The sequence below is a fragment of the Talpa occidentalis genome, unplaced genomic scaffold (assembly GCF_014898055.3).
Source record: "Talpa occidentalis isolate TD23 unplaced genomic scaffold, MPIMG_talOcc4v2.1 talOcc4.4, whole genome shotgun sequence".
In the NCBI taxonomy this organism is placed as follows: Eukaryota; Metazoa; Chordata; class Mammalia; order Eulipotyphla; family Talpidae; genus Talpa; species Talpa occidentalis.
The window spans coordinates 46,472,566-46,485,932 of record NW_023604295.1 but is presented as its reverse complement, the minus strand read 5'-3'; the positions used below and the strand labels follow the sequence as shown (position 1 = coordinate 46,485,932).

Here is a 13,367-nt window from a genome sequence, read left to right as displayed (position 1 = left end):
AGTAAAGTTCCCAAAGTAAAGTGTTTGGTCTTCTACGACCTGGAATCATAGTCCATTGACATGGCTTGGAGGGGAGATATTTGCCTGCTTTTAAAGATAGGAGTTCCCAAGACGCTAATTTTTCTCTATTAATATATTCCAGTTACACAGTATAAACATTTTTTTGCTAAATTATTAGCAATGAGAGGAATGTAATAAATTTAATTGTATTACTATCGATTGCAAGCCAAATATTTTCAATTTATGTGAGCTAAAAAGGATCAGGCCACCGCGGATTATTCTCCATTTTGGATTGACTTTCCCTGCTAAAAGATATTTGCTGACATTCTCATTATCTTAGGATTCTTCAGGAAATTGACATATCACCTCAGGAGTGAGGGTATATAAACTTATTTTTTCTATTGTGGGCTTTGCCCCCTCATACCCTTGCACCCATTACTTAGGAAAAATAAAAATAGAACATTCTTTCCTTTTTGGAAAAACTCACTGAAAAAAAAAAAATCCTATGTCTTTGACCACTACAAATTCAACACAGTTCCATCTGCAAATATGCCCAATTCACCCACCAAAAGCTAAACAAAAATATATACAATAAGCAATACAACTAAGGGACAGTCACAGTTACAGGTGACATGCATAATAATGTACACCAACACCTAGGCACAAAGGAGCCAAATATGCCTGAGAGGTTGTAGGGTCTATTATGTCTAGGTATTGAGGACAAAAATTGGCAGAACTCACCAGTAGCTGTGAATTCCCTTGGCTATTCTAAGAGAATTTAACATTCTTTTAGGATAGTTTCCAGTGGGAGAATTAAATATTTTATAAAAATAAATAATCCGCGGATTACTTTTAGTCTGCAGACTAAAATTTAGTACACGGATTAAAATCCGGCCCATCAGAATAAAAATCTCTCGTGAACTAAAACACAACCATGTGGACAAAAATAGAAAACCAGACTGAAAGAACTGAGAGCACAAAGTAAGAGTCAACTGGGCCAACTAACAATTAGTGCGCAGACTAAATATGGCCAGCCAAGTATGCAGCAAGGCCATGAAGAGCCCAAAACACCCCCTGTAAAAACTTTAAACAAAAGTAAATAAATAAAGCAACAGAACAAAGCAAAAAATTAAAAAAGTAAATAAACAAAAGGAAAAAAAAAGCAAAGAGAAAAGGAAAAATTGTAAAGAACCAAAACACTGACATGAACTTTTAAATATTCAAATACTACCTCACCTGTGCAGCAACTCATTTTCTTAAATTGAAAGAAACTCTCATCACAAATACTAATCCATAGAAGAAACTAATAGAAAAAAAAATTTTTTTAGAAATAAAGTCTCTGTGGTATTGAACAAATGCAAATGAGTCCTTAATGAAGAATTATTAAAAATAAATTTGCATTTGGATAACTCATAAACTACAGAGATTTAATGTTCCCCTTTATATATCCTAGAAAAGACCTTTGGCCATCAAATATCAAATTACAACCTGGAGCTAACTGTTATGACTGAACCTTAAGCCATTTGAAATTAGCGTTTATAAATAGTCAAATATCATATTCAAGCCCTATGATTGATTATCATAGCATCAGTACTCAACAATTCCACTATAATAAACGGCTAACCAGAGCAATGTAAAAATGACTATGGGCAATGATAATTAATCTAAGAAACACAGAACAAATGTGCCTGTTCTAAACAGCTACTTTGCTCTAGTTTGCATTGTATTAATGTACAACATAGACACCATTCTAGGGTCATACACAAAATATACAAGCACCCAATGTTAAAAACCGATAAACCATGAACATTCATGAAGGCCACCCCAATATTGACTCTCAAATAACCTATGAATCATCTAAAATTACTTGCAATCTGTAAATCTGAGTACACCACTAAAAGAAAGATAATGCCACCCATGGATTAGTTGAATGATTATGTTAATCAAGTTAATTAAGAAAAGAATTTAAGTCTACCTAAGTGCTGAGATATTGTCCATAATTTATAAGAAACAATCAATTCCTTAGCCAAAACATAGCTAGCATTTAATAAATTTCAGCTGCACTAAATAAAAGCTTTACTGAGTTTTACTGAGCTCTACTACCCATAAGACACATTATATATGTGAGCTGATATCAGTATCTAACTATGCAACCTAATTTTTCCCTTTGGTATCATTCACTAAGACAGTATTACAGGCTCACATAGAACAGTGACTTACTAAAAATCTACTTATCCAATTTAATCTTTTGTTGTTCTTAAAAAAGACTGTAGGCAGGCTGACCTTCCCAAGAATACAGGATTGTTTTCTTTTCATCCACAGCTCCTCATTTTATGGGACGTTTTCTGAAGACACAGTAATTCCTTTCCTTTTCTACACCCAAGCAAATCCAAATCCTCCTTCAACAGCACACTCATAATAGTGTTTCCATCATCTTTAAGGAGACTTCCTCTTTCCCTCTAACATCCCTCACTGGAGACAAACTTATAATACCTATGGCATGTGAAATACCTCTGAATACCTACAGCACATGATGAAGTACATGGTTATATATTATATTATTTAATACTTGCTTTAACAGAGTCAATCACCAGCAAGTTTTTCAAAAGACAAGGAACATATATTTACTTCTTTTGCATCCTTTTATGGTAGCCGGCATAGTATTAATTACATAGGAGATAAAGGGTTTTAAAGAGCAAATGATGTTAAAAATAGATTTTTTCCATCCACCCCAACCCTATCCTCTGTTCTCCACAAGTGTCTTGAAACTTAAGTCTTAGTATTTTCAAAAAAATATTATTCCTCTTACGTATGGATTAACCATCCAAGTAGCTGGATTTTAGTGCATATAATTTCTAGCAAAGAGATAGGAATATAACCATTATAAGAAGAAAAAGGAGGAACCCTGTACACAGGAAAATGGATGTTAGAAAAGATGTAATTATTACAGCATTAAATAAAGATGTAGGTAGAAAGTTCAGTAGAGACCATAGTGAATATATGTCACGAGTGATACTGTGTAAGTAGAAAGTTCAGGGCAGAGGAGGTTGAATAATATATAAAAACTGATCTACATAAGCAACAGAAAAGTGGCAATTTAAGTGACCAACAGAAATTTCCAACTTTCATTTCATGCTTTCTGGAATACATGTGAACAAAATGAGTTACGGCAGAAAGACAAGAAAGGTAGATAAAGTGAACTTGCAAAAAACCCAAAAAACCAAAAACAACAACTTGACAGCAATTTTTTCCCCACACTCTAGGACCCTCTGAAGGCATTTTTGATAGTGTTAAACTATAGTTGAAACAGATGTGTTTACCAAATTCTGAAAAACCCTGTGTTGAAAGGAATGTCAAATTTTGAAGAAAATGTTAAAAAAAAATAGTACAGCAAGATTTCCTTTAGTTTCAAGCACAGAGGATAATAAATGTAACGTATTCAGTCTAGTCTGATTCCTTTGATAGCTGAAACGATCTCATACTCAAATTTCTGCTTACCTTGTTAGCTAGTTGGAAATTTCAGTGTCATTCATTTTTAAATATTTAGACAGTATTCTAAGAAATCAAGTACAGAAGGACTGATTTTTGTGGACAATGCTTTCTGGGATACCTAACCAGTGATCTTGTGGTCTCACATACCCTATAGACACTTAACTATTAGTAAACTAGTCTGTATGCCAAAAACTTAGCAATAAACATTTTGAGTTAATTGATATCTACTTCATACAGAATAGACTGTCATTTAACCATTACGAAAGAGAAATAAGGAACTGCTATAATACATATGTTATGACTTGGTAGGTCCTTCAGGAGTTATGTGGTGAAATAATCATGGAGAAATAATTATATTTCATGGGAGAAGGGAGGTCTTAAGAATAGATTAATACTTGGTAAACAGAGATGAAGAGCATTCTAAGTGTAAAAAAAAAAAAAGATAGTAGCCAGAGGTAGAAATGAGTATGGTTTCTCTGGGAAACAATCAGGAGGACAGTTTCATTAGAACAAGAAGTTCAGCATGGTTTCTTTTCTTTAAAGTGAGCTAGATGTAGGAAAATATGCACATATGTAGCTAACATATTAAAGAGCCCTAATGTAACTGAAAGAGATCAGGCCCTTGGGATTCTTAATCAACTTTGTTTCACTAACCACCCATGTCATTTATAAATTTCATTATTTTAAAAGAATATATAGAAATATCTGTGTTATTTAATTGACCCCACACAATTCTTACTGGGATAAAGGGGAAATACTTGTCCTATTAGCAGAAACAGGACAAATGGGGTGGGGAGGGCAGGAAGGGTACATAGAAAACACAATATAAGCTTATTAGAAATCCTTAACCTATTCTAACTATACCTAACTACCTACATACAAATTCTAAAAGTCTTTTACATTCATTGACTGCATGCACCCTAACGGCAGAGGAGCTGGAGAAAATGGGAAAGAGCATGTTCTACGGACTAGATGCCTCAGGGAATGTTAGGAGCAGAGTAAGAATTAAATCTTTTGGGTTTTTTGGTAAAGGAAAGATAGAAAAGATTAGTAACAGACTGACTGTATAATCTGTCATCCAAATGAGAACTTTTTTTAAATGAAGGGATGCAATTAATAACTGTATTACTATGATCACTTTCATATGTATACAATGATATACATTTAACATAAATGGTGAATTTCCTAATGGCAATGAGGAATCAGAGAAGAATTTTAAATATGAGTGACAGTATCATGTGTGCTTTTAAGAAAACTAACATTGATAGCAATACATGAAACTGAACACAGGAAATCAGAAGGTAGGAGACTGTTTTAACAATTCTGTGATATGATGATGATCTAAGTCAGGGCAGTGGGGATAAGGAGGACAATCACAGAACTATACTAGAGGTAGAATCTTTTCATTTATTTAGAATTAAAAGGAAATAATCCTTTAGATGCATACTTTGGCTGCCTTTTCAAAAGAACCCAGAGAAAAGACACTATAGTCAAATTGTTATCTTACAAAAGAAAAACCTCGAGGCAGAAAGAGTAAGAACAATGCTTAAACTGGAACCTTACACTGTCATTTAAATAGCCTCTCCATGTGCTAAATGCAAAATTTAAGCTTCCTCTTTTCTTCCAACCAATCTCTTCTCTAATTCTCTAACTAATACCTGCTCTACTTTTTGCATGACCTCCTTTTTGTTTTCCATCTGGCTTTTATTCCTTGAAGTGTACATGCATACACCAATGCAGTGATCTTTATTCTTCCCAAACCCACTCCCAGTAATGGTCTGTGTTTCAAAACATAGCACCTAAGTCCTTTCCTACATTATCTATGAATTATGTTGCTCTGGCTATTAAGTAATAGGCAAGGGCCACTCATTGTGTAACAGGGTGGTCCCCAGGAAAGGGGGAGGTTCCCTGCCCCTCCCAAGGGAGGGTGGAGCTGAGCAGGAAGAGGAGAAGCTGGAGAAGAGACTAAGGAAGGAAGCAGGATGGAGCCAGGAGACCTGGAGGAGGCACATGGAGCCTAGAGACACGTGAAGAAACTGCGCTTGTCTTTTGGTTGTGGACTAGGTGACACAGATGTGGGTGAGACCCGTGGGGAGGTGACAATGGCAGCTTTTATCTTGATGTTGATTTTGCTCTTTTCCTTCCGGGCTTGTCCAGTTGTTTGTGACCGTTTTCTGTGGGTCCCCACTGGAAGATGCTTTAGACTTGTGGCAGGCTTTGGGGCCTTGTTCTGGGCCGATCCCATATGGATGGACTTTTACCCACGAGGGGATGGGTAACTTTGGGTGCTTCATTTAGAAACTAGACTCTTTGCCTTACCTGTATTGTTTCCTAGTTTTATTAAAGTTCCTTCCCATTAAAGTCTCCTATGTTTTGTGTTGATGCGGCGGATGGCAGAACCCATTTAGAATAGGCAGGTTTGCGGGGTTTGGGCTGACCCTCTCCCTGTCCTATAACAATTGGATTTCTAAATTCTCAAGATTCCTGCCATGCACCACATTAGGATCATCTCATTGTTTTGTTTTGCTATCTTTCTTACACATCTGTATCCTCTCACCTCAGTGTTTCCACAGAAGACATTTGTCTCATGATCTTTGACTGCCTCCTTTTCTGAGAACACCAGTGTCCAATCCTGAAGATATAGCTGACTACACTGCAGCAGTGAAAACGAGGGAACTCACATGTCTGGAGTTCTACTGAATATTTAAGTGGGATCTAACACACGACTGCAATTAAGGCAAATCAGCTTTTGTTTCCAGATTCTTGTTTGCCTGGCCATTCAAAGGAAATAAGCCCATCTCTTTAGAAAGTAATATTGTTTATGTTTTAAAAAACTTTACTGGCTACCTAGCATAAGAGTATAATTCTCAAGCTGTTGCCTCAATCATAATGAAGATTCAGGTGTCTAGGTTCCCTCCAGAACTTTAAAATTTGCATGTGCATTTAATAATAACCTGTCTTTTAAAAATCAATAAGCATATTCTGAATCATCTAGCTGGATGAAGTAGTTCCATGGAGTTTCTTTGCCTGAATTTGGTTTTATGTTTACGACCACAGTAATACCACTCTAGTTTTGTGTTCTAATGAGAAATTAACATAAGTGTACTTATTACATGGTAAATGCATTTATTCCAAGTGAAAATCAAATTATGTCAAGACAACCTACATGAAAAATTATGTAGGTTTAACAGACAAAACAGGTGGGAAAATTGAGTCATTATTCCACATGTGGTACTAGAATGGAAACCTAATAAGCAAGTCAAAGGGTTTTATACAGATCATTCAAATTTGAAAAGCATTAGGCAAGACACAGAAACATCAAGAATCCATAAATGCAAAAGAAGGCATAAAGCATACAAATTTACCATAAATCTTCTGCTGGCTTCTATTTTAATTATAATCAATCATTTTTTACATTCCATCCTGGCTAACACTTAAACTGAAGAGAGACAATGTGGGGAAGGGGGAAGGTGGGAAGAGTAGTAGCAAATTATGACATATACTAATATTGATGGCAATCTTGATATAAATCATAAGTACTGGGACTTATGACCCTAATTTCATCATTATATTGGTTAGAAAGTCTATTAAGGGTAATGTGTGATGTATATTTATTTTATATTACACTGAAAGAGCTTTACTTTTTTCTTCATAAAAAGGTGCATATTTAAGAAAAATGGAAACACAGAACCAAGAAAATAGTATCACCTACACGCATCTCATCCAAACTACTTGTGAGCACTTTGAAACATTTCCCTGTATTTATTTACTACATAGAATTCTCTTGTTGATTTCAGTTGTTTACTTAACATGGTTGAAATCACAGTACACTAGAAACCACCTATTACAAATACTTTAACTTGGAATAACTTTAATGATTCAAGTTTGCAAATCAGTATTCAAATCCAAGTAAGTCACTTAGAAATCTGAGTTAAGAGAGACCCTAGGTATCTTCTAATCCAAATCCAAAAAGAATCTAAAGTACAAAGATCAAACAGTGGTTTATCTTAAACTAGTCAAAATTCATTACAAAATTTAAAAGCAGAGAATAACATCTTCATTTCTTGATCAGTGAAAGATACCATATATATTCTGGCATGACTATACTACTGAGGTCTTTGACTCTAAATAATAAATAATTAGTAACAAGAAGATTTTCCAAAATGAAGAGAGGTAACAAGATGGTGAGAACTTGAAAAAAAGTAACTGGAATCATAATATAATTAGAGTGAGAAAGAGACATGCATTGAATCTGGTAAATGTAAATTAGTTCATCTACAGTCCTAAATTACTTCACCTCATATTATAAAACATCTATAATCAAGTAAATGAACTTATCGTTGTTCAAAACAACCTGTTACACATACATTTTTAATTAAAGTATCACCTTGAAATGAGTATCATAAACTCAAACATTTAAAACCCACAAAAATATAATGAAATATAAATAAAAGGGGGAGAGGAGTGCATGGCACATAAGTAGACATTTGAAAGATTTAACAGTTCACACACACACACACACAAGTTTAATCTTGGCTTTGTCACAAATCACCTATGAATTCTTGGATAAATCACTTGGTATCTTTGGTCAGAAGTCCTCATAAAATTAGGAAGCTAGCGATTCACTATAGCCATAAACCCTATTAAGATATTGTTTTTTCCCTATGCATGTTTACACAAATTAAACTGAAATGCGAAAAAATATCTTTTAAAATCATTTCAATTAAAGTATCAAAGGAAATAAAAGTCTTCTGGTAAATTAGTACTTTTGGTCTTGGAACTGGTTCCATCTAATGTTGAGGTTAGGATTCTGATAGGCTGGTGATGTGTTAAACCCATCAATTGTTTCCAATGTATACCCTAAGGTTAAGATCATATCTGCTTTTATTCCTGCTCCCAAAACACCAAAAGGAAAGTAACCTAGAGGAGTAAAACACACTGTTATCTATAGCAAAATCTATGTACTAATAATTTAAGAATAAAGAAAATACATAAAATGTATGTTTTTACATGCTAATATGATGTTGAGCCAATTAAAAACACTATGTAAGGAAATTAACTTCTGAATTTTAAGTAGTCAAATTTACATGTAAGATCCTCCTCCTAATGAAGTTCTGTATTTTATTGATCTAAGTACACCCTCCTCCCTTACAAATAAAAACCCAGGCTGGAAACTGTCTACAGGAAATCAATAGGGATGAAACCATGTACAATCACGGAAATGCTTACGTACATCTACCCAACTATTTTTACATGCAGAACTGATGTGTACTTTGTACACAGGCAGTGATTAGTCTCAAAATAGCTTAGTCAAGAACAATGAGGACCCCAGTTTTAGTTAGCTATTGTTTAATGTTCATTTTTAAAACTCATTTTGACTCACCTTAGTCCAAGGATGTGCCTTTATTTGAGGGAATTTGAATTCTGTGTAGTTTGGGTTCATTTCTCGAATTTGCTCCCTTGTTGGTGTGCCCAGGACCTAGAAAAATTAAGCAAATTTTTGCTAAAATTTTCTATATACTTAAAAAGTCTTGTATGTTTTAACATACTGGTTTCATTAGAAAAAGGAACTCGAAAGTTATAAAACATATAGCTTGTTAAACAGAACCGCCTTTGTTAAAGATTTTTAATTTAACTGACTACTAAGTCCATGCTGTACTACCCTATATTGCCTTTCATCTTAGTAGAGTTAAATCTGGATTGTGTTTAAAAAAAAAAAAAATCACCTAAAAATATTTAAGTAAAAACCAGCATTTTCATTCCATATAGAAAAGTAATCTATTGCAATGACACTTGAAATATGAATATATTTTATTCATTTAGTGTAGTACAGCCAAAGATTTATTTTTATCAATAAGTTAGTCAAGAGAATCTTACTAAAACAGTATCATCAGTAATTTAATCAGTGTACCCTGTGTGCAACGAACTATGATATATGTAGAGTTCCTGCTATAACAAATTTATATATCTGGTGTGGAAAAGAAGTGTAACAACAATACAAGATGGAAATACACAGAGCACGTCATTCTCCAGAGCTGTAGTAGACACCAGGAGAGGGAAAGTATATGGACCTGGCTGCACAAGACAGATACCAGGAAGATATATTAAAAAATAAAAATGAGCATTCTTTTTTTTTTTTTTTTTAAGATTTATTTATTTATTTATACAAGCACTGGGTACAGTCAGAAGCGCGGGAGGGTGAGAGAATTCACTAGAGCCAGAGCAGGGAGAAGGACCGAAGTACACTGCAGAGGGGAACAGTGGGCAGCAGGAGAGGTCTGCGTGCCATGCAGGACCCTCCTCCGGTAGCCGGGGAGCTGCCGGGGATCGAACTGGCTCTGCAGAGGCTGCGGGCAGCTTCGCAACCCAGCGCTCACCACTGCGCCACCAGGGAGGCCCTAAAAATGAGCATTCTGAAGAGAGACAATGCATACTATTGTCTTTATGATTCTAGGGTCTGGTATAAAACAAAATTTTTAAAATAAAATATTAAGCCATTGACAATTTAAGAACAGTTGCTCAGAGAAGTGAAATAAGCCCTTAAGATTTGTGTCACAGCTAGTGCATGATCAAGATAAAATAAGAATTTCAGAATTTTTTGGTTCATTCTAATTTTTTAGACTTCATTAAATTTTTCAGAATTCAATCAAATTTTTAACTTGTTTTTTAAAAACTTCAGAAGATATACTCAAGAAACAAAGGCAAGCTATAGATAAAAACATTTGCAAAATATGTATTTTGCAAAGGAACTTTACCTAGGGAATACAAAGAACTCTTATAATTAAAAAGTGAGAAGACAATCACAATAAAAATAGGCAAGAAATATGACCAAACACTCCACCAAAGAGAGCAAATGAGCACATAAAAAGATGCTCAACATCATTTTTATTAGAAAACTGTTAATTAAAACTGTAAGGTATAACTTAGAAACCAAGAAGGTTAAAATTCAAAAGATTATATATATACCAAGTCATAATAAGGATACAGAGTAACTGAAATGTTCATTCACTGACAACAGAAATATAAAATGGTAAGGTATCTCAGAAAATACTGTGGCAGTCTGCAAAAAGTTAACCATATATTACCCATACACTCATCATTCCCACTTCTAAATATTTAGCCAAGAGAAATGAAGGCTTGTAGTCACATAAGGACTTGTAACCAAATGTACATAACATCTTTTTTCGAATGTCAAAAAGTAGAAACAACTCAAGTGTGTATTAGTAGGTGAGTAAGTAAAAAAAGGTAGTGAATGCAGACAGTAGGATGCTACTTACTAATAAAAAGAACATGGAAATCTACAAATAATTAGACTGATTAAAAGACCCAAAAGAGCAAACTATAGTATATTTTCACTTACATGGGATTTTAGAAAATTTTCGTCCCATAGCAAGAGAAATAAGATCATGGTAATGAGGTCTGTGGAGGGAAGAAAGTACTACAAAGAGGTGCCAGGAAACTACTGGGGGTTATAAATGTTGTTCATTATCTTGATTTCATGGTGATAGTTTTGTGGGTATATAGATATGTCAAAACTGTCAAGTTATATGCTTTTAATGTGTGGCAATTATTATATGAAACAATACCAATAATAAAACTTTCAGAAATTATTTAAATATTACAATACTTATAGTAACAAGATTTACTATATGTCTTATTTATTTACATTTACTCCCTACACTGTTCTCCTAAATTCTGTCTCACAGGCAACTTAGAGCTAAACATGTTAACCACCAAAATTTTATAATGAAAAATTTTCAAATATATTGCACTTGTTTTTTTTCTTTTTATACTTAAAAAAAGAAAAGACCCTCTCTCTTATACCACCCTACACAGATTCTGTGATGATTTTCAGGGTTTCAAAGACTTTAATGGAGAAGTAATGGTAGATGTGGTGGTAGTAATAAAAAAGCTAGGATATTAGATGTAGTGCCGAAGATGTAACTGAATGTTGCAATCTCATTATAAAACTCTGAGGAGCTTATACTAATGGATGAACAAAGAAAGCTGTTTCTTGAAATGTAATCTACTTCTGATGAAGATGCTGTTGAACATTACTGAAATGACAATGGAGGATTTAGAATATTATATAAACGTAGTTGAGGCAGGATTTGAGAGGACTGACTTTGAATTTTTAAAGAAGCTCTATTATGCACAAAATGCTAACAGCATGTCATGAAATCTTTCATGAAAAGAAGAGTCAATCAGTGTGGATGATCTTATTATTGTCTTATTTTGCTAAGTTGCCACAGCCACCCAATCTATGCAAACTACACTGATTAATCAGTGGCAATCAATATCAAGCAAAGACCCTCCACCAGCAAAAAGAACTGAAAGCTCAATGATGATGGTTTGCTTTTTTTTTTTTTTTTTTTAGCAATAAAGTATTTTTTTAATTAAGATATTTAGAAAAAAAGTGGAGGTGAAAAAACAGCTACGCTAGTACTTTGATTTACAGGTGCTAGGTGGCTGTAACAAGTTTAACGGTAAAGCTGACTTAAGGAGAAGAGTACGGAGGATCAACAGCTACTGGACAAAATATATGGAAAGGGGAAATTTTAAAAGAAGACGAATTCCAAAAGTTGGAAAAGAATCCACAGATAAAGGACAATGAACATTTAAATGACAGGGATGTGGGTATCTTGTGACACACTCAGGCCAGGTAAAGAGACAGTCCAAAGTTTACTGGCAGCTAGCCAAGAAGAATTCCTTGCTGACGTTGGTCAGGGGTCAGTCATCATAATGAACAAACACACTGTAATCATCTAAAATGACTAAGTGAAGATAGTATATGTATGTAGTTCTTCTTTCAAAAATTACATCATTGAGGTATAGGAGAAAATAAAAGAGGGAAAAAAATCTGTTTACTGAGCAGCCAGTATGTAAAGTTTTGTGCTAAGTATGTTAATTCTCTTTTTTTCATTTAAACTTTATACTCTTGCTCACTTTACATTTAAAGAACTTAAGGTTACCTGAGGTAAACTGGCATCTCAAGTTACAGTTTGTCAAGGTAGATATTAAATTAAAATGCAAGTGTAGCTGAATCCCTAAAATGGTCTACCCAATAATTAATAGCAGAAACAGGTAAAGTTTTTTAAAGAGCTTAAAAAAATTCATAAATTCCACTGATAAACCATAAAATGAAAGATGAACCTTTGAGTTATGCAAGATATATTAAGAATTTATAATATCATTAGGTTGTAATCAAAAGTTTAAAAAATTAAAGAGACTTGAAAGTATTCAGGATGAAAAAGTATTTCACTAAGTGGACATTTGTATCTACACAAAGGAATAAAGACACAGAAAAATGATAAATATCTGGATAAATGTATGGCATTTTCCACTTGCTTTTAATTTCTTTAGAAGAACCAAATGCTTAAAGCAAACAATAAAGTGCTGTAGATATAAAATGTACATACAGGAAGAGAAAATGGAAAAATTAGAGTCACAAAGTTCTCTCTTCATATGTGAAGTGGTATATTATTAGCTGCACTTCATATGTGAAGTGGTATATATTAATTGTAGATTGCAATAAAAATGTCTATTTCCCAGAATAATCTCTAAAAAAAGCAACAAGGAGGTATACTTGAAAAGCTAATAGACAAAATTTTTAAAATACTCATTATATCCATAAGGTGGCAGTAAAAGAGGAAAAGGAAATAGGACTATGAAAACATACAAACAAGATGGATTTCTTAAACTTAACTATATTGATAATTACACTGAATGTAAATGGTCTAAACACTAATTAAAATGAAGAAATTGTCAGATAGGATTAAAAATCATGTATTGATGAGAAGGTAGAACAGTGAAACTCACATATGTTGTTCATAGTGAGTGGAAAGAGTAAAACTCCTTTGGAAAACAGTTGGGTA

The 13,367-nt window shown here is 33.8% G+C and overlaps 1 protein-coding gene across 3 annotated transcripts in view; it reads right to left on the bottom strand.

The window, feature by feature from the left end:
• GSK3B (glycogen synthase kinase 3 beta) overlaps positions 1 to 13,367 on the bottom strand; it is a 170,497-nt gene that overhangs the window by 29,059 nt on the left and 128,071 nt on the right. For all 3 annotated transcript variants that reach the window (XM_037525488.2, XM_037525489.2, XM_054700537.1), the window contains exon 8: positions 8,876 to 8,971. In XM_037525488.2, the coding sequence (XP_037381385.1) occupies positions 8,876 to 8,971 (96 nt within the window). The remainder of the gene's footprint in view (positions 1 to 8,875; positions 8,972 to 13,367) is intronic.